Source organism: Perca flavescens, chromosome 17 (genome assembly GCF_004354835.1).
Source record: "Perca flavescens isolate YP-PL-M2 chromosome 17, PFLA_1.0, whole genome shotgun sequence".
In the NCBI taxonomy this organism is placed as follows: Eukaryota; Metazoa; Chordata; class Actinopteri; order Perciformes; family Percidae; genus Perca; species Perca flavescens.
Genome location: NC_041347.1, coordinates 10701615 through 10723447, shown reverse-complemented (window position 1 = coordinate 10723447; position 21833 = coordinate 10701615). Strand labels below are relative to the sequence as shown.

The 21833-nt window shown below is 42.4% G+C and overlaps 2 protein-coding genes across 2 annotated transcripts in view; one reads left to right on the top strand and one right to left on the bottom strand.

Moving 5' to 3' along the window:
• cdh23 (cadherin-related 23) overlaps positions 1–13504 on the top strand; it is a 207775-nt gene extending 194271 nt beyond the window's left edge. The window contains exons 47-69 of the mRNA XM_028603317.1: positions 297–755; positions 885–1001; positions 1104–1328; positions 1564–1733; positions 1892–2029; positions 2293–2412; positions 3130–3307; positions 3549–3760; positions 4961–5155; positions 5239–5352; positions 5472–5601; positions 5915–6178; positions 6255–6416; positions 7755–8011; positions 8097–8194; positions 8368–8488; positions 8590–8669; positions 8841–8881; positions 9040–9100; positions 9956–10085; positions 10293–10412; positions 10706–10816; positions 11768–13504. Of these exons, the coding sequence (XP_028459118.1) occupies positions 297–755; positions 885–1001; positions 1104–1328; positions 1564–1733; positions 1892–2029; positions 2293–2412; positions 3130–3307; positions 3549–3760; positions 4961–5155; positions 5239–5352; positions 5472–5601; positions 5915–6178; positions 6255–6416; positions 7755–8011; positions 8097–8194; positions 8368–8488; positions 8590–8669; positions 8841–8881; positions 9040–9100; positions 9956–10085; positions 10293–10412; positions 10706–10816; positions 11768–12109 (3845 nt within the window). The 3' untranslated portion in view covers positions 12110–13504. The remainder of the gene's footprint in view (positions 1–296; positions 756–884; positions 1002–1103; positions 1329–1563; positions 1734–1891; positions 2030–2292; positions 2413–3129; positions 3308–3548; positions 3761–4960; positions 5156–5238; positions 5353–5471; positions 5602–5914; positions 6179–6254; positions 6417–7754; positions 8012–8096; positions 8195–8367; positions 8489–8589; positions 8670–8840; positions 8882–9039; positions 9101–9955; positions 10086–10292; positions 10413–10705; positions 10817–11767) is intronic.
• A 199-nt stretch (positions 13505–13703) lies between these two features.
• Positions 13704–20972, bottom strand: eif3s6ip (eukaryotic translation initiation factor 3, subunit 6 interacting protein). Its single transcript, XM_028603318.1, has 15 exons — positions 20810–20972; positions 20437–20479; positions 20137–20347; positions 19913–19992; positions 19561–19622; positions 19372–19441; positions 19176–19249; positions 18618–18789; positions 17355–17509; positions 17017–17187; positions 16702–16835; positions 16184–16357; positions 14567–14756; positions 14169–14249; positions 13704–13883 (listed from the first exon to the last, which is right to left on the bottom strand). Exons 1-15 carry the CDS (start codon positions 20843–20845, stop codon positions 13806–13808), a joined length of 1731 nt encoding a protein of 576 aa, XP_028459119.1. The 5' UTR covers positions 20846–20972; the 3' UTR covers positions 13704–13805.
• Positions 20973–21833: the final 861 nt, after the last annotated feature.

The following is a 21833-nucleotide window of genomic DNA, read 5'->3' as shown; positions in this document are numbered from 1 at the left end:
TCACATACCACAATCCTCTCCTCACTATCTGCCAGCTGACGGTCCCCTGAACACACTGTAAAAAAACGCGGTCTCTGTAGACAGCCCAGGCTCCACTAACTCCAACAAAAAAAAAGTGGCCAACCCGGACCACAAAAACATAACAAACCATGTTCCAGCATTTGGGGGGGTAGTGCGCTGAAGCACAGAAGGGAGGGGGATGGGATGAGGAGGAGGGAGGGGTGAGCTAGTGTCGTTTTGTTTGAAAAGACTTTGAGTGTGTGTGTGTGTGTGTGTGTGTGTGTGTGTCCTTCCAGGTGTGGTGGTGACTCAGCTGTCCGCCACCGACGCTGATTCTGGCTCTAATGGCTGGCTGACGTATCGGCTGGAGAGCGGTGCTCAGGACCGCTTTGTGGTGGACTCGCTCTCTGGTGCTGTCCTGGTGGGCAACACCACCCTCGATCGAGAAGAGCGTGGGTCCTACCGCCTGGTCGTCATGGCAACTGATCGTGGCACACCCCCCATGTCAGGCACGGCCACCCTGACAGTCATCCTGGATGACGTAAACGACTCACGACCCCGTTTTATAGAGCCTATAACCATGATAAACGTCAACGAGTCCACACCGCCAGGTGTGGTGGTGGCCACGCTGACCGCCGAGGACCCTGATCTGTATCCCCGACTTGAGTATTACATCATCTCAGTGGAGGCAAAGGATGATGGAAACAATCCAGTTGCCGGCCTGCAGGGGTCCTTTGGCATTGATTTACACACTGGTAAGACATGGATCTCAGCCTAATTCAGTTTCTTGATCTACAAAGTTACATTTTTACTGATGATGATAGAAAGCCAATACATTGGGTCTTACATTTGTGAAAATACTCACGTGTTTGTTGGATTTTCAGGTGCAGTGTTTGTACGCAACACGCTCAACAGAGAGCTGGTAGCTATATTTGAGATCATTGTGTCTGTCCATGACAACGCCAGTGAAGTTATTGACAAGTCAGTCAGCGTTCCCAACGGTAAGTTCATTTTCCCACATGAAGCATATCTTCAGTTTCGTACATTCAGTAAGTTACTTTCACTCTGTATCGCTCTGATCATTTTGACCTTCTCCTCTACAGCAAGACTAACCATAAACGTGTTGGATGTAAATGACAATGCCCCTCGCTTCCGGCCCTTTGGAGTGTCCAACTTCACGGAGCAGATTTTAGAAGGAGCCCAGCCAGGCACAACACTGCTATCGGTAACAGCCGTGGACCCGGATAAAGGTCCCAACGGCCAAGTCTTCTACCAGCTGCTCAACCTGCCCCGGGGGGGATACGTTAGACTGGAGGACTCTTCCACTGGTATGACCAACAGCACACATCCGCAAGCTGCTGTAGGCTAAAACATTAACAGTAGTGAGCAAATGTTCAAATTCACCAACACTGTACTCTAAGTACATTTATGTTTCATTTAAGACAAGTTTCACAAAAAGTGTATTACTTATAATGTCATTCCTTGCTTGTTGTCATGTCAATTTAGAAGATAAGTATGTGCCAGATGAATCCTAACTGTATCACGGTGTTACAAATGTCTCAGGTAAGATTGTAGCCAACCAGACGGTGGATTTCGAGCAGGTGCAGTGGCTGAATTTCACGATTCGGGCCCAGGACCACGGGACCCCTCCCCGGATAGCTGAGCTGCCAGTTTATCTGCGCATAGTGGACGTGAATGACAACAACCCGGTCTTCCTACAACCGTCATATCAGGTACTGAACAGAATATTAAGAAACAAATTGCACCCACCAAAGCAGAATTGAAGGGTGCTGCTAAAAAAGGGAATATTCATTTAGTATTTTTAAGTTCTGTTACTTGGGATGTGCTGTATAAAAAGAGGTGTTCGATATGTGTCTTTATCTGTTTGTAGGAGCCTGTGTTTGAGAATGTGAACCTTGGCACCACCATAATTCGTGTCAGGGCTACAGACTCTGACTCTGGCCTCTTTGCCGTCATTGAGTACAGCCTGGTAGACGGGGAAGGCAAGTTTGCCATTAAACCATCCACTGTGAGTGAACCTGCACACTACCACAACAGCTCAATTAGCCATCACAACTACGCCCTACTCCTTATCAGAGCTGGGTGTCGACATTGACCGTCATCCTGCCTGGAAATGAAAGTTTAAACAAAGCATGCTAAAGATGAAGACAGTCTACATATTTGACCTCCATGCTCCATTTCTGTCACACACTCAAATAAATGTCTTGATTCAACCACCACTCCCAGCCAGCCTGTACTTCCTTCCTAATCATTCCCTTTCCTCGGTTTCAGGGAGAGATCTACATCCTTTCTCCTCTGGACAGAGAGACAAAGGATCACTACACTTTAACCGCTGTTGCCCGGGACAACCCTGGCGGCAGCTCCAACAACAGACGAGAAAACTCTGTCCAGGTAGAGACCACTGGCTGTGATAACACGAGGACATCTTGTGAATGAGGGTTTAAATATGTCTCTCAATAATAATCTACACCAAACACCATCTACAGTTTCACATCCACTAAAGGAGAAGCATGACTATGACACATGAACATGGCACTTTACGTCTATGAAAACCTTGAGCCACATGGTTTAAATTTCTGTCATCTGTAAATTGTGTTGCTGAAGTGAAATCATATTCTGCTGATTTAATTTATTTGAGCAAATACTTAATCAGGATGTGAAAATGCAAATAAACATGAATTAGGGCCCAACGATACTGACCTTTAGTGACAGATACTTATATCAATGAGTAAAAAGTATGTCAGACGATTTTTGAACATAGCACAACGTGACACGCAACATTAACAAACCTTGAATTTAAGGAATCCTTAAATTTTGTTATTTTGTTGTATTTGGTTATTGCAACCAAGATATGTACTGTGCAGGAAAAATGAAGTTGTCAAAATTACCTCAAATATATCTTTTGCATTTCTGTTTCTTAGTGGTCTAACTATGGATATGCCTATAGCATACAGCATATATGTCCTATATATGCTGTTATAATGTAATATGTGATAAGCTGAAACATGCCGATGTACTGGTCGGGTTCTACGTGAGCTTCTCTAGAATGTAACCTTGTGTCAGGAATATTCTGTTTGAAACTTCATCTGCCTGTCGATGCACGTCCAGGTCCTGGTGACAGTTCTCGATGTCAACGATTATCGTCCGCGCTTTGCGGAGCGAGTGTTCAACACCAGCGTGTTTGAGAATGAGCCCAGTGGAACGTCTATTATCACAGTAAAGGCTACTGACCTGGATGAAGGAGAAAATGGAGCGGTACTTTACAGCATGCTGGGAGCCCATTCAGGTAGGAATATACTAATATAAGCCTCAGTAGGGTCACCTAACTGAATATTCTGAATGAACTGGTCTTTGAAAGTATAATTATCTACTTTGTTATAATCAAATTCAACATTAAGCTCTCCAATAAACAAACCTGTTGTCGTTCTCATTTATTACATAAAGTTAGTGATAAGAATGTTACTCAGACTTTGAAAGGGCATTTGTGGGGCAGTGTATGGTTCAGCATTCTTTCTCGGTCTTTTTAGATGCGTTCTCCCTGGATCCAAACACGGGGCTGGTACGTTCTCGCCGTCTGCTCCAGTCTTCTGAACGTTTCAACCTGACAGTGGTGGCTACGGACCAGGGCCGTCCTCCCCTGTGGGGCACTGCAGACCTGATAATTACAGTCATAGACGTCAATGACAACAGACCAGTGTTTGTCAGGCCCGCCAATGGAACCATCATTCATATCTCAGAGGTATCTGCATTCACGTATCCCGCATGTCATTGTTGTCTTCTCTTTGTGTGATTATAGCATTTTTATGCCTCCATTAGGCAATATGTTTTCAGATTGTCCGTACATGCGTACATCTCACTCTTGTGAATCCAACATCTTAGGACCCCATGGAGAGAATTTTCTCATATTTGCCACAGACGTCCACTTGGACCCAAGGATGAACTAGATTTTGGAGTTCAAAGGTCAAGGTCACTGTGACCTCACAAAATGCATTTTTGTCCATAACTCAAATTCCTATGCTAATTATGCCAACGGTTCACCCAAATGTCTAATAGGATAAAATGATAAAGTGATGACATTTTATATCCCACAGCTCAACTTCAGTGTCATAATGTTCTGCAAAAACGCTTTTCTACACACAGTGAGGAAAATAAGTATTTGAACAACCTGCTATTTTGCAAGTTCTCCCATTTAGAAATCCTGGAGGGGTCTGAAATTGTCAACGTAGGTGCATGTCCACTGTGAGAGACATAATGTAAAAGAATAAAAATCCAGAAATCACAATATATGATTTGTTAACTATTTGTATGATACAGCTGCAAATAAGTATTTGAACACCTGAGAAAATCAATGTTAATATTTGGTACAGTATTTGCAAAGTTAAATGATTTAGCATTTAAATATCCATTATTATAAGCTTCAGTCTCAATTTAAAAAAGCGATTAATCGCAATTAATTGCAGCAAATTGTGCAATTAATTAATAAATTTTTTTTAATCGATTGACAGCCCTAATTGAAACCTTTACCAGAAACAGCACATTTTATAGGGACAGTGACGATGTAATTGTCTTTAATGTGGATTAGTCACATCTGGCAGAGCTTAATAAGGTCAGTATGGGGGTGAGTACAAATATGGCATATTGGATGATTAGGTCTACCAACAAAAACAAAAGTTCTTGTGTTTCGAGTTACACAACAGGTTTAGCACCAAACTGCTATTTGTTTCCGCTGCCCCCAGGTGGCCTTTTCCTGGCTTAACGTTACTAATTACACCTATGCTTTTTCTGCTGTGACATGTCCAAATGTCTGCAAGGCAAAAGGTCCAGATTTTGACTTAAGTTCTAGAAACCATCTGTAAACCTTTCTGTTACAGTCAACCTTTAAGATACAAGGTAAGAGGTTCACTCAAGCACATACTGACAGTCTTTGCCCTCCATGTAGGAGCAGCCCCCAGGCCTGCCGGTTTACGAGGTGCATGCAACAGACTCTGACGAGGGGGTGAATGGAGAAGTCCGCTATGGCTTCCTGCAGACTGGAGCAGGTAACAGAGACTGGGAAAACTTCCGCATCAACGCCATGTCTGGAGTGATCACAACTACTGTGAAACTGGACAGAGAAAAGCAGGCCCTCCACAGCGTGAGTTAACTTTGTGTGTGCAGTTAATGTACTAAAGTGTGTAGGTATGTATGGCTCTAACTGAGTGCATACCACTCTTTCAGCTTATCATTTTGGCCCGCGATATGGGCCAGCCAGTGCCTTACGAGACGACACAGCCTCTGCAGGTGGCGCTGTTGGACATTGACGACAATGAACCAGTCTTCCTTAAACCACCGGTGAGTGTGAACTTCTCTGAAAACGTCCTAATGTGGTTATCTGTACATATACAAGAGCTGCAATTTAACTGTGACATTTTCCCTTGGTGTGTGTTTGTTTGTGCGTGTGCGCACCTCAGCGTGGCAGCTTGCCTTATCAGAAGCTGACAGTGCCTGAGCACTCCCCTCCAGGTACTGTGGTGGGGAATGTAACCAGAGCTGTGGACGCAGATGAGGGCTCCAATGCCATTGTCTACTATTTTATTGCAGGTAATACGGTGACCTACAGACACAGCAACATGTTTGATTTTATTGTTCATTTAAAAAAAAAAAATGTAATGCAAAGCTTTTCCCCATGAGTGAAATTATTCATATTAACCCACCCAAAGTAAGACCCTGGAGATTAAAAGTAGAGGATAAGGAGTTCTTCCTTATTTAGATCCATGTCTGGAAGCTCTTGTATCCATTGCATGGTCAGATGAAAGTCCTCTTGCTTCAAAAGCCCAGGAATAATGAGGACATCTGTATAGAGCCATTCTTCTTTTCCATTTTAAACACAAATCCTTTCCATCTCTTCCTGCAGCAGGAAACAGTGATGGAAACTTTGGCATGAGTCTAGATGGAGACCTGAAGTTGCTTAAGGATCTGGACCGGGAGGAGATCCCGTTCTACTCCATCATCATCAAGGCTTCCAGCAACAGGAGCTGGACTCCGCCCAGGGGTCAGAGGGCAGCACGGGCCAAAGCCCTGGACCCTGCTCTTGACCCCAGCCTGCTGGAAGTCCGCATTGAACTGGAAGACATCAATGACCAGACACCACGCTTCACTAAGGCGGAATACACTGCAGGTAATCTGCGTTCTTGTATGTGTAAACTGGTCTATGTTAAACCACTATAATTTCCCTCTTTGCTTCCTTGTTTCAGGAGTTGCAGCAAATGCCAAAGTGGGCTCCGATCTGATCAAGGTCATTGCTATAGATAATGACATCGGCAACAACAGCTTGGTTCAATACCATATTGTTACAATCCGCTACTTCCAGTCACAGAGCAATGGCAGTGAGGACGTTGGCAGCATCTTCACCATCGGTGAGCTTCCTCATGTACAATATTCAAGCGGTCTTAAACATTGACCCACAATTTAGAGATGTGTTAAAGTCCCATATTGTAAAAGTGAGATTTCCATGTATTTGGTTATTATAAAGCAGGTATTAAAACGCTCAATCCACAGAGAAATGCACACAAACTGTGCCTTTAAACAAGCCGGCAGGACTTCTGTATGTCACAACTATACTATATAGGTAGAATGTCATTCCCCGGCTGCAATGACAGTGCTGAGACTCAGAGAGTGCAGATGCTGAAGACCTGGAAACGCTGACCAATCAGAGCAGACTTTGCTTTTTTCGGGAGGGGGGCTTAATGAGACAGGTGCTCAGTGTCTTAGACAGAGGCTAAATACAGGTATATTCAGACAGACAGGATGAGAAAAATAATGGGTTTGTTTGTTTGTTTTTTTACATTAAAGCATGTAATCATGTTCTAGTAGAAACCCAAAATACAAGAATTAACCTGAAAATGAGCAAAATATGGGACCTTTAAGTTCCTCATACTGCCCAGATCTGTGTGTTGTGTGTAATGTTGGAGTTTTACCTCTTACAACAGCGTCTTGAAATAATCTTGCAAGAAGATTTTTTGGGAACATTTTGTTATAGACACCAAATCCAATGAAAGGGCCAAGATAAAAAAAAAATTAATACTGTAGCACTACTTTTGTACCTTTTTTTATTTTTATTTATTTGTTTACAACAGTGGAGCTCTATGACACAAAGGACTGAGATATATCAGGCTTTGGCTATTTGCCAAGGAGGATTAAAAAAAATCATGATGGACTCTTCAGAAGAGATAATTATCTTTGCTCGAGGACGCCACAATCTTCTGAACACAGTTATACTGAGAAATCCAGAGAGAGTTGTGTGGAGCTGATAGTCTTAATTAGCTTTGTAGCATCTCATTTGGCAATGGCTTGAATGTAACGGACGTTCGTTAATATCAAAGAGTTACGCACTAAAGCTTTAAATGCAAAAAAATATTTAAAAGGATTCCACAAAATTGGTTTAACAAAGAAAGGGCATCCTTACAATATGATTTCACACTTTCTGTGGATGTGTATTTGCTTCCTGCAGCCTCTTGTTGTGCATAATGATCTCCCAGAGAGGGAATGCTTTTTATTCCAGGGCCTACTGTCACATCTCTCCAAGAGGTTTTAATTGGACTAAACATCTGGCCAGTGATATGATGTACAGCATGATACATTGCATAGAATGCAATACAGTCCCTTATGTTATTCTTGTTAAACTTGGGGAGCTTGTTTTGCCATTGAGTCAAATGACTTAAATAAAAACCACATTTTCTCAATGATTTCCACAGGTTTGACAGATGGTATCATCCGAACATATGACCTCTTCACGGCCTTCAATCCAGGATACTTCCAGCTCGAGATTTTGGCGTGCGATTTAGCTGGGCACAGTACAACCACCAACGTAAACATCTATATTCTCCGAGATGACCAGAGGGTCAAAATAGTCTTCAATGAGATCCCTGATTTTGTCCGCGAAAACCAGGAAGCTTTCATCAACCTGCTGTCCAACATTACTGGAGCCATTGTCAACTTAGATGACATACAGGTAATGTTTTTTTTTTTATGTGCCTTTTAGTATTTCATTTCTTCTTACATATTTGACATATTTCTCTCATTCTCCTTTTATGAAGTTCCATGTGGACAAGAAGGGCCGGGTCAGCTATGCTCAGACAGACATGCTCATCCATGTTGTTAACAATCAGACCAACACCATCCTAGATGTTGTAAGGTAAACCTTCCTGAATAAAATACATATTTCACTCCCAATGCTTAACGTAGCGTAACTCAGTCTTCCACGTGCTGTATGAGTAGTACGGAAACCTCCAACACGTAAGCTCTACGAATCCTAGGTTGGGTTGTGACGCGGCTTTACCTGTGTCCTGGCGTTTTGATGTTTTGCAGGGTAATTCAGATGATAGACGAGAACAAGGAGCAGCTGAGGAACCTGTTCAGGAAATACAACATTGTGGACGTTCAGCCTGCTGTCAGTGACAAACTGCCCGATGACATCACCACACTACAGGTCTGCGAGGCCGGGGCCCCCAGAAACCCACAGGCTGCTGCAGATGTTTTGTGTTTTGGTGCATTTAAACTTACTTTCTTTCTTTTTCCTCTCTCTCATAGCTAGTCATCATCATCCTGGCTGTGCTGCTGTGCTTGGCAGGAATCTTGTTTATCACAATGAACTGGCATTATCGCAGAGTGTAAGAACCCCTCAGCGATTTTTGTATTGACGTAGATTTATTTTGAATCTTGAGTGTGCTGAGTCATTTGAAATCCGCTCGGTCACGGGCCATGTTTTTTATGCCGTTAGTCTGATTAGCGACATCAACATGTTTATCTTCTCGCGACTTGTGTCTCTTGCTGTGTTGCAGACACCAGAGGAAGCTGAAAGCGATCGTTGCAGGATCAACAGGTGAGAAGCAGCTTCGTTGGGGGAGGGACGGTCCCACCAGCTGTTACCTTCAGGATGTGGCTTTTTTGGCTTTTACCATCTGTTAATGTAGAGTACAACATGTCAGTTTACTGCAGCGAGCCTGTTTTTCTTAAAATGATCTGTCCTCTACCATCCAGGGAACCAGGGTCTAATGGATATCCTGGACATGCCCAACACTAACAAGTACTCTTTTGAGGGGTGAGAACCTTTATTTTTACATCTCTTCTCTTTCACATATTTCTTTAAAAGCAATGGACACAAAATATCACTTTGTGCTGTTACTACGCAACTATAGTGTTTATTTAAAAAAAAGTATTTTTTTCATTAGTTAGGAGTTATTACTTCTTAAGGTCAAGGACAAGCTTTTCTTTGACTTCAGAACTTTAAAAAATAGTTTAATATATGTTAAAAATATATGTTAATTTATTTGACATTTTGGCAGCTCCAGGAAGTCGGTACACTCAGCCAAGAAACATTTCTCGATCGTAACTCCCAATAAAACCACAATGGGTCGTTTTTACATTTTGGTTTTTGTAAGGATTAATCAAACAAGATTTAAGTTAAGTTATTTAGTGAGCTTTGGGGGTCCAATGCCAGGCTAGCTTTTCCCCCCCGTTTACATTCCTTATGCTAAACCCAGCCATATTTAGCATACTGACTTGAGAGTGGTATCAATCTTCTCCGCTATATCTCGGCAAGAAAGCAAATAAGCATGTTTCCCAAAGTGTCACACTTTTCTTTTAAGTAACCTAACATCCAAAAATGTAATTCAACTTTACCAGATAAGGCACCATAAGACTGGTCTCATAAAACAACAAAAAAGTTATTTTTGTAGCTCACCTTTTGGGCTTTTCCGCCTTTAATGGACAGGACAGGTGAGAAAGGGGAGAGAGGGGGGCGGGGGGGAGAGACATGCAGGAAATCGTCACAGGTCGGAGTTGAACCCTGGACCTCTGCGTTGAGGCATAAACCTCTAAATATATGTGCGCCTGCTCTACCCACTGAGCCAACGCAGCCATGAGATGATGTGTGTTTAATGCTTGGCCTCTGCAGGGCCAATCCAGTGTGGCTGGACCCGTTCTGTCGCAACCTGGAGCTGGCTGCTCAGGCTGACCACGAGGACGACCTGCCAGAGAACCTGAGTGAGATAACTGACCTGTGGAACAGCCCTGCACGCACTCATGTCAGTACCAACATTAATCTGAGTTCATTTATATTTGACAACAATACCCTGAGCAGCTTAATAAATTCAGTTTAAGAGAGTAAAGTGATCATTCTCAGTTTGTCTTTTACCAAGGCATTGTCCTCCGACTTTACCCCACATCACAGCTGACTATTTTTAAGTGTGTGTGTGTGTGTCTGTCTGTCTGTCTGTCTGTCATCCCCACAGGGAACATTCGGTCGAGAGCCTCAAGCGAAGCCTGAGGACGATCATTACTTGAGGGCAGCCATTCAGGAGTACGACAACATTGCTAAACTGGGCCAGATCATGAGGGAAGGGCCTATAAAGGTAAGAAACCTGTATGTCAGATTATCCAGGGAGACGCACATGAACAGGTCCACATCCAAAACGCTCTCCTTCCATCCTTCCCAAAATGCATTGGGTCAGAGGACAGGACCTACAAACTCCAGTATGTCCTGAGGAAAAAACGAAGAGAGAGACCCCAAGGACTCGAAGTTGGCTGTTTAGATGAGGGGCGGGACAGTCCTGCTGTGGATTCTTATGTATGATTACTGTAACAGTGATGATGTGTGAGGTGGATGGTGTTACAGACTGTTTGATCCTAACTGCCGTCCTGTCAGGGTTCCCTGCTCAATGTGGTCCTGGACGACTACCTGAGGCTGAAAACACTCTTTGCAGCACGCCTCGTCACGGTATCCACCAGCCAGGGAGATCACTCATCAGTCACTGAGGTGGGCTAGGAAAAAAACTGCCGCTCTGTCTGCACCTGCTGCTGTACTCTTCCTGTCTGACACTGCCGGAGAGCGATCTCGCATTTCTCCTGATTTCCCATTCTGAAGTTTGCTGCTCTGACTTTGCACCTCTTCATTACTTCTGCTATCTCTGCTACCTTGATCCAGACTTTGGGTCAAGTAGAGTTGGCACTTATTTTTCAAAAGGTTCAGCAGAGGGTGGAGTTTACCACAGAAATTGCCGGAACGTTTAGACAATCACTGGAAATGGAGCATTAAGACTGCACTAGTCTCGCTTTGCCAGACCTTCCTCCACAGCGCTGCGGAGGAGGGTCTGGCGAGTCCACACGGCATTCCGGGATGGGAGAAAAACGTGCTCTGGTTTATTGGCTTTTCTTTGAACCAATCACAATCGTCTTGGGCAGCGTTGAGCGCCGTACGGAGCAACGGCGCCTCTGCGAGATAGCCTCGGGAAGGAACTTGTTTTGGTGGAACGTTTACGTTCAAAAGTTGTTTTAGTCGTGCAACAGAAAACTCCGATTCGGCAGATAGTCTCGCTAGCTGTCTGGATTTACCCTGCAGACATCTGAGAAAAGGTTAACCATAGTCCTCATAAATCCACCAGTTTAAAATGCCAAAACAAAGAGAGCCCTGGGTAACGGATATCCGGCCTAAATGAGGGACATCAGGCAGAATTTCCAAATTGTTTGCAATTATTTAACCCAGGTCTGGTATGAAATGTGTTCTTCTCTGCTGTTCTATTGTCTCTCTACACTTCCAAGTTGTTACTGCAAGTGATCTACTGATTCCTCTGTCGGTGATCTACTGATTCCTCTGTCGGTGATCTACTGATTCCTCTCCTTCCAAAGCTGCAATGCTGTTGTCAACTTGATGCATAAACAATATCAATCAGTAAGTTTATTCTCTCCCTCTCCTCTCCTGCTTCAACAGCTGATCCAGAGTGATCTGGACGATGATGAGGACGAGTGTCTGGGCATGGGTGGAGGCCGCGGCACACTCCGCTTCAAGCACAAGCTTCCAGTTGAGCTGAAGGGCCCCGAAGGTGTGCACGTGGTCCACGGCAGCACAGGTACCCTCCTGACCTCTGACCTCAACAGCCTGCCAGAGGACGACCAGCGGGCCCTGGCGCGTTCTCTGGAGGCACTGAACGCCGACGGAGGGCTTTATTCTGAGCGCAACGCCCGCACAGAGTCGGCCAAGTCCACCCCGATGCACCGTCACAAGGACGGGGACACCCTGTCGGGGAGTCCCCTGGAGATTACAGAGTTATGACTAGCCGAGGCCTCGCTGGTCTGAGCGCAACCATGACTCGTGTGTGTCCTTGTGTCTCCACACCACCACCCTGACTGGAGGAGTGTGTGTAGTCTAGGGAACCTCATCAGCCAACCTCAGTGCATCAGTGAGACAGCCTGCAAGAGGGCTTACTCAGCATTAGGTTGGTTTTATGTTGAAGGTGGCCCCAAGTTAGGTGCTTCAAGAGAAGGTTCATTCAAATGACCTTTTAGGAAATGGAAAATCATAAGCAAGGCACTTTTCTTCAGCAAGACAAAACCAGCTGGTGTCATCGAATTTCATCCAAAGAGCTGATTGGAGAAGAGAGACCAAGCCTCCCTGTGGGAGAAGCTTGTTGAACCATGACCTTTAATCGTCAAAAGGTGGCTCATTCTTACTAAGCCTTTTCGAAGTCATACCTGGACTGCATACACTCACACAAACTCACACTAAAAAAAAAAAAAAAGGCTACACACACTCAGACCAGCGAATGGCCATCAATGGGGCATTGAGAAAACAATGCAATTTCTGTTTTCATGCTCTATTTTTTTCTTTTTGCAAGAAGATGCAATCAGTGTTGAAGGAGTGAGGGTAGGGCAGTAAGACTCGTCTCTTTCACATATTAGATACATTTTGTTGTTGGGAAATTATAAATGGACATTTAATGCCGACATGAGCACTTCAAAGGATTTCCCCAGTGATGCTCATAGAGCGGAGTTTTCACTTGACACCAAGATCAAGAGGGGCCTTTGCCATTGTGCAATTGTTAAAGTACTGCAGTAGTTTGATAAAAGTGCTTTTTTGGATCAATGGCAAAAAAGACTAAACATTCCAGTCTGCAGGACAGCAGTGAATATTCAGACCCTGGTCCAGCTCTTCATCTTTAGCGTGGACTGAGTCAGTCATGTACAAAGAGTCTCTTTACTAATAACTGAAAGATTCTCAAAAAACTTTGAAAAATAAAAATTTGATATTAAAGGCAGTTAAAGAAAACCTTGGTAAGGACTTATAGATGAAATTTAAAAAAAGTATGAATTATCCATTTTCTATAGACATAAAGATGGCATTGTGCCCACAGACTTTACACTGCCACATGAGGGATTAAAAGAGTAATGCTCCAAATGAGCAACGTTTGCTTTATTTTTTTATTTTATAGAAAATGTGATGGAATTAACATTTTTTAAGAAAAATGCTGGCTTACCAAAATAGGTAGGGAATTTTGGATGTTTGGAGTATGTGTATATTGTGCTATGGTGACATGTTGTTCTCTTTCCCTTTCTGATGAGTGGTGTGTTTAAGTTTTTTTTTTGATATTCCCATTTTGTAATTTATTTCTTTGTCGTTGTCCCCAGTCCTGGGAAATGTTGGATGATCTGTGAAAATAAAAGATATATGCAACAGTCCTTGACCTTAGTCAGTGGGACAAGCCTCCAATAATAACGTAGGTATTGTCCCTTTGTATGTCACTTTACCTTCACTACATACATATTTTCACATTAACTCTACATTCGAGGCAGTGTTACAGATTGGTAAATACTGCCATCTAGTGGTTGTAAAGGGTAAACCCTTCACAGGTAACAAAAATAATCAAGAGTTTAGCACACTAAATCAGTTTATTGTTGCCATCAATAATAGTTGTTGAAAGGACTGAGGGGGCAGAGGACTCGGTCCCTGATGTCTTCTTCACTGCTGCAGGTCAAACTCCTCTGGTTGTGGCACTCCCTGATGCCACAGTGGTGCCAGTAGCTGGCATCTTCTTCAGGGTCTTATTCAACTGTAGGAAGATGGAGGGATTTTTCTTGTCAGTTTATGACAAGATATAACTGAAAGTCCTATGTTAAGGAAAAGGCCAGCTGTGTAATCAGTCACTGGAAAAGCTAGTGTTACAGAATGTTAGGGAGATATATTTATACTGGGGACAATACAAATTTGAACTGTCTAACAATTACAATTATTTTGAATGAAACAAACTTTCTTCTGACGCCTTAAAATAAAACAGCAGCTTCATAATTCTGTATATTTCCATTCCTTGCCAGAAGCATGATGGATCACTACTTACCTCCTCAAACTTGTGGATCTGTCTGATGAAAAAGTCTCCGTACCGACGGGCAACTTTGGTGTCTGCGATGTGGATCATGTCCTGTGGAAATGGTGCAAAGAAAAAGCTCATTAAACATACCGAGATACTTAAAACTGCAACAGTGAACAATATCACCCCATAACATTAGTTTCTCACTGTTCTATGTACAGTATTTCAGGGGGCTTGTGTACATGCAAATCAATATGGACCTGTTGTGGAAAATAACAGGACCAGAACATAATTTTAACCAAACCAACAGCGTTTTTGGCAGAGGCTGTCCCCATGGTTCATATGCCCCTGTGACACTTAATTAAACTGTACGTGACGATGTAGAAAAGTTAAAGAGCATCACTTTCATTGAACAGACTTTAACACACCTTGTCAATGTAAAAGTCCACCTCAGAAGCAGACTGGAACTCTCCGTCCAGAGCCGAGACGCCGCTGGTCCACACCAGGTTCTTCATCTTGTGTTTGAAGACAAGCAGCTGAATACGGAACTCCTGCTCAGTCATGTCCAGGAATCCTGCAAGCTTGGCTACTGGCATGGTGGTGTACAGCTTCAGGAAGCTGCAAGGACACGTTGGGACTTAGATGACAGGTCAAAGTTTGGAGAATAATTCTATACATTTCCTACACCAAAGCAGAAAAACTGCATCCAACATTTCTTTGTCTGGGTACCACTCATATCGGTACATTGAAGGCTCTCTGTGGAGTTTTAGACCTCCAATAGCCCTATGGAGCTGTGTTTTCTGATAAGTGGGGTCCCCATTTTGTGCTCATGCGTACACGAAACCAGACGTGGGTGAGGCAATCCTTGCTCAAGGGCACCTCAGTGGTGGCAACGGTTCTCTCGTCTCAAAGTCTGTTTTTAATGTAATATGCCTGAAATAAGGTATGTGGTTAACACAAGCTTAAGAGATTTTAACGTTTTGTTCCACGACATAAAATTAGGACTGTTAGCATTAACGCGTTAATCGCGTTGCAATTAAGGGATGAGCGTAACGTGTTCATTTTTATTTTTTAAATCGCATGCCATTTTGACCATGGCCTTAACAATAAACAAGTTGCCGACTGTTGTTTAGTACCCTTCTTTTTTTCCCCCTTTTGTTTACAGTAAATAAAAAACATAAATCTTAAAGTCAAGTTCATAAAGTAACTTTGCATTCCCTTTGATTCCCAATCAAGATACACTGGTAAGAATTGCATTCCATTGTTCATATGTACTTAAAAACAGTTCTGAAATGCAAAATAGAATTTTAATCATGTGATAAAACATGCAATTAACTACAGAAATTCAGCGATTAATCGCGCTTAAAAAATGTATCTCTTGACAACCCTACATAAAATACGTCAGTGAATACCCCACTCCGGAATTTGAAGCTTTAATGCATCTTTAAAAAAGCGGTTACCAACAAGTGGCTAAAATAGACTACAGAGGTAGTCGTCCTGCCGTACAGCCAGTTGGAAGCTAGTGGTGGTGATGTTGAAGTCATGTGACTGTGGTGTAGTTTGTTTATATAACGTTAGCTTTTTTACTTCAGGTGATTGCATTTACGCTTCAAAAATCACAAAAGTGATGTACTTTTATTAAGATTATCTTGCCCAACGTGACATCATGGCTTCGCGTAAACATACACGGCATTTTCTAAAGCCAAGCGGCACGTTATCGCGAGGCTACGGTTGGGTTTAGGAAACATGACACGCCACGCGGGTTGGATTTAGGAAAAGAAACCTGGAAAGGAAACATCACACGCGGGACACAAAGGAAACGTGACACGCAGGACATGATCCCCGCTCTCCTGGGTCAATTCACACGCAATCACAAGGTAATGTATGTCAATGGAGGCCAAACGGCGTTGATAAACACGCTAAAAGGCGAGTATGCGTCTCGATAACACGCCAATAATGGCATACGGATTGGTGTGTCATACGTACGCCCCTTCGTGAGATCAGTCTGTCTTGCCACATGCTCAAAGTCGTAAAGTATGCTCTACCTGCGAATGGTGGAGAGCTGGGCCTGCTGCTGCACCTCCTCAGCAAAGACCTTCAGCTGCTGCTGGAAAGGCTCTTTGTGGTAGTTGGGGTGGACATTGTCATAGTTTGGCACCACAGGGGACAGGAACTTGGGACAGGCGAAGCTGAACTGCTCCTCAAACACCTGCAGGTCTCTGAGATGGAAAAGGGAACATTTGTGTCAATTGAGACATTGTTGCTGATGGGTGCCACAGTCCTACATACCAATACTACATTTAACTTAATGGAGCCATTGCTGGCCCAGTGCTCAGACCCACAAGCTAAGAGATCAATGGGGTTCCTTGTATTTACTGTAACAGTACCATAACCCAACAGTAAGTATCAAAAAAGGACTGTCTGGCCAATATGAGAAAAAAAAAAAAAGAAGGTATTTTAGGTAGTAATGGAATACACACAAATAGAATAAAAGGCAATAAAGAATGACAGTGAGACAAACACTGAACCTCAAATACAGTTGTGTGAAGTGTTTCTTGCTTACCCTTTCTGCATTCGCAGCATCTTGTCTCCGTACTTCTCCCTCAGCTGGGTGTGGATGCTCTCATCGATGCGCATCGGGTACATGGTGAGAGCGATGGCCAGCAGGCCGTGCATCTGCTCATTTTGTTTGTTAACCTAAAAAACAGTTACTAGTATTATGACATCAGTTCCAACTACAATACAGTGAGAATGTTAAAGAATGCATTAATGAAAAAGCCTGATGTGTGTTATTCATGCATCACAAAATGGGGGAATCAACCCAACCAAAATACTGTCATATAGGCAGAAGAATCCATAGCTAAAGCTTCTGACTGACCATCTCATATTTATACGTCGACCTCTGGAACATGTTTCTTGTCCTCTGGATGTAGAGCAGGATGTTTGCAAAGACTCGAATGGCATCCTGGTAGCGCCTCATCATCAGGTAGGCAAACCCCACATAGTAATATGTAGTGATCTGGCACTCAGGCACACGGGAATACATACTCTGTAAGACAGAAATAAAAATCGATAAAACCAAGTTAATATAGGTAGAAAAAAAAAAAAGAATCGATAAAATAAAAAAAGCATGAAATAAACAGAAGGTTTGGCATACTCCGTAGTATCATCATTAGTAGTACTCAAGCGTGTCCCTCTCTACATCAGGTGTCTTACCTTCTTGTTGAGCTCAATGTTCTCCAGGACTTTGATGGCCTGGTAATAATCACCTAGCAGAGAGTGAAGCCTTAGAAGGCCCACCAGGCTGAAGTAACCCAACATCTTGTACAGGGAGTGACGCCCATATTCTCCGGCCACACTCTCTGGGTCTCCTGCAACACACCAACAAATAACACGTTTGCTGCCTCGTACAACACCCAGTATTATCCTGGTAACACCTAAAAAGTCAAAACACTCAAATCTACATGTCGAGGTTGCTTTCTCACCAGAAAAGCAATAAACTACTAAAACTACAGTTTTACTGGAATATAAATCTACAAACAGCCGTAAATGCACCTTATTTTGGTAACTTTAACAAGGTCCAAGGGCTTTCATTTAAATAATTCAAGAGGACCTATATTTTACTACCAGCTAGTGTTCATTTTGGCAGCTATTTTTAGTATTTGCTTGTTAGTTTTAATCATCGTAGTCATTTTTATCCTTCATGGTTTTAGTCATTTTAGTACAGATATCTTCTCTTAAAAGGTGCTCTAAGTGATGTGACGCGTTTTTTTTAGGCTACAACATTTTTCGTCACATACGGCAAACATCTCCTCACTATCTGCTAGCTGCCGGTCCCCTGAACACACTAAAAAAAATGCGGTCTCTGTAGACAGCCCAGGCTCCACAAACGGGAACAAAAACAAACTGCGCCAACCGGCACCACGAACCATAACAAACAGGGCTCCAGCCAATAACCGACAAGAAGGAGCTGGTTGAGCCATCACTGCAGCAGCGTTAGCACGTATGCTACTTCCACAATGTGTATTCATGGATCAACCAGCTCCTTCTTGTCGGTTATTGGCAGCTCGCGGATAGTGAGGAGCTGTCTTCTGTATGTGACGAAAAATTTTGTAGCCTAAAAAACGCGTCGCATCACTTAGAGCACCTTTAATCTTGTCGCCTATATTTTAATTTCATCTTGGAAAACTGCAAAGTTTATGCATAATAGTAGCACAACTGAGGACTTAGACAAGGACAGAAACGGACTGAGCGCCACGGCGCAGAGAGAGAGAGAGAGAGAGAGAGAGAGAGAGAGGTGACGAAAATAAAGAGTTTTTATTTTTTATTTAAGTCTTGTCTTTTTTTGTCAACGATATTGCATGCTGATATGGTCACGGTTAGCTGTTAATGAGGTCATGCCATCTCGTCACTGTCTCGTGTTAGTTATGGAAAAAAAAAGGTTGACGACAAACAAATTTCGTCAAGTATCTTCTTTACCTCCGCTGGTGTAGATCTCCAGCTGGCGGTTAATGTTGCTCTTGTCCACCAGGGAGTGGAGAACGTTGAGGACGCTGTGGACGTTCCAGATTTTTGGGTTGTTCCTCAGGAATTCAATCTCCTCCTCTGACTTCTTTGCCGTCTTACAGCGGTACTGACTGAAGGACTGGAACTATAGACAAAATAGTGTTATTCCCATATCGGTGTTACTATTACTACTACCTACTTTATTTGTGACGTTATTGATGCCGATTTCAATATGCACTAAAAAAATAACCGTAGACAAACGTGTGAAAGCCATGATTAATATAATCCATCTGGTACTCCTTGTAGATTTATACAACCCTAGAAATGACTGGCAACTACTATTTGACCTGATCTTGTTTGTTTGTTTTTTATATATATATATATATATATATATATATATATATATATATATATATATATATATATATATATATATATATATATTCTTACTAACGTTTATCTTTTGTAATGGAAATGAGGATCCATTTAATAAAAAAAAAAAAATAAAAAAAAGAATATAATGCACTGTACCTGGTAGATGAACTCATCAATGATGTCCCAGAGCCACTGGTTTGGCAGCTCCAAGGGGGCAGGGCCATCAGCATCTGTTTACAATCACAACCATTCTCATATCACTCGTCTTTCATTAGGAGTTACTTTACACTGATAACTGGACACGGATAACTACAGGGGACAGGAAAATGTAAGGACTAGTCTGGTAACTTACTGAGAATGTAATTGAAGAGGTTGCAGTAATTGTAGTACGACTCAAACCTCTGGTCCAAAGTTGGCCCCCCCTGATGATCAAGAAAACAATACTTCACAACAAAATACTGGAGAGGTTTTCATTCATTTTGCAGGTTGCTTATTAATCGAGAGGGGGATTGATAAGAGTTTATAGTAAGCGGTTACTCACGCTGACTTTAGCGTAAATGTGTCTGTAGTACAGTTCCTTATAGAGGATGAGGAACACAGCATCTGTAGGAGATAACAGGCAAACAATGACATGAAAAAATTACCACTGTAGTAGATTGTAAAACCTGTTTAAAAGAATAACAGAGGTCTGTCTTGTCCAACTGTAAACCAATCAACAAAACCACATTGCCTTTTGGGCTGCTTATACAATGACATGTATAAGTATTAGCTAACATCAGTGGAAAGCTATTGGGCAAATATAAATTTACTTTATCACATTTTAATTTTTCCTAAAAGAAAATGACAGTGGGATGTCTGCGCAAAGGCAAAAACAGGACAGATGATAAACTCACCGTTGCCAACGAGTGATGCGATGGCCTCAGCCTCCGGCCAGGGAGAGTTCTTGAAGAAACGGTCAGTCAACTTATTCCAGCTGAACAGGAACAACATATGAAAAGGTGAGATACACTCATAACCCACAAACACACACAGCTTTAATGGCTCTGTTAAAGGCTGCAACAACATCAACACAACCACCACCATGGGGAGAGGTTTATTCACAGAGAGTCGAGTTTACCTGTTCTCATAGACGTCCTGGATCTCATAGATCTTCTGCTCGATGCTCTCGCTGGACACACGGTTAGACTGCAGCTCATAAACCTTCTGGTCAATTAAGTCAGAGGTGGTTTTGTGGAAATACTGCAGGAAGTTCTTGATCACCTCTGGGATGACGTGGTAGGTCTGCTGCTCATACTGCCTCTCATAGGCCAGGTCTACTTTAGGGTCACCTGCCAGGAGATGGGAGAGTGAGGAGGAGTCACTAACACACTGGAAGGTGATGTCATACATTTAGATGCATATTTCTGTGTATACTAACCGGTGTGCAGGTCAGGGTCGTTTGTGTAGGCGTACGGATCGTACTGTAGAAACAGAGCAGTGAGGCATTAGTTACTGATGCATAGTTAATAACTGTCTATCAGGCAGTCATCATTACCGTTAGCTAAGTTCACCTCAAACGCTATCCTCTACCTCACATAACTACATAACTTTACGGCGATATTATGGTTGCTTTCTCGTCAGAAACAAGGCTACTAATAGCATGCTGCCTCATCAAAAGCTAACGTTACTGTTATGTCGGTGGAGTTAAGCTAGCTAGCTAGCTAGCTAACGTTAGCGACTACCGCTACCAAGCGTGTAATTGTTATTATCACGAAAGCATTCAAATATCTGGAAGAGAAATTTGTACTGACTTCTTCTTCCTCGTGGTATGGCATGGTGGTGGTCATTATTCCAAGCTCAGAACGACGAGGATGTATGTTCGGTTAACTAACGCCGCAAAACCACGCAGCTTGCGCTGGAGAGAAGACAGGAAGCGGAAGGAAGAAGCTGTGACGCGCATGAAACGGAATGCATTGAAGCATTATGGGCAATTGAGTTTATGTAAGCGTGGATGATTTTAAAACAGAAGAGGTTAATCACAACCTCTTTGCCTTTATGGTTCGTTTTGGGAGCCGAATGTGTTTGTTCGTTTTTTTTATTCATCCGGTAACATTTTAGGTGGATATTTGTTTGAAGAACATTACATTTATTTTCATGAATTTTTCTTTTTAATTTGTGTTGTACAAATAAAAAACTTTCTGAATATAACTGGCTGGATAACACTATCGTTCCTGTCAGACATGTTGACTTGTCATAGCAGTTCATTAATGATGGCTGCCTTCCAGCAATTATTAGCCTTTGCAGCAATTCTGTTTTTAGTTACACCTTGACAAGTTGAAATGTCCTACGTTTAGGGAACCACTGTTTTAAGACAAACAAGCAGCGTCACAAACATACTGTTTATGATATGATATTTATGAAGCAACATTGTTTGGTTTTACTTTTTATTCTATTTAAATATCCCCTCAACTTTCGTTTTAGCCTTTTAGCCTATGAATGTTAAAATGTGTGATCAAACTCTTAAAGAAAAAATAAAGCTATTACAATTGAAACCATTTTTTTTAAATGCAACTAAACAAAAGTAAATACAAAAGTGAAAATGGTTGATGTGATGATATAAGGTCAATATGGTGAGTGGGCTGTGAAAGCTTGTAACAACTTGTGAATACCGTTAGGTGGCGTTATAGTCGCAAGGTGCAGCTCTCTATATAATGAAGAAGGCTCAGATATACATTAATGCCATGGACTTAAGTTAATGAGAGCATCAAAATGAATGCAAAATCGATTATGTCCCTCCAAATCAGGCTTCAATATTTAACATAGACTCCTCATTTA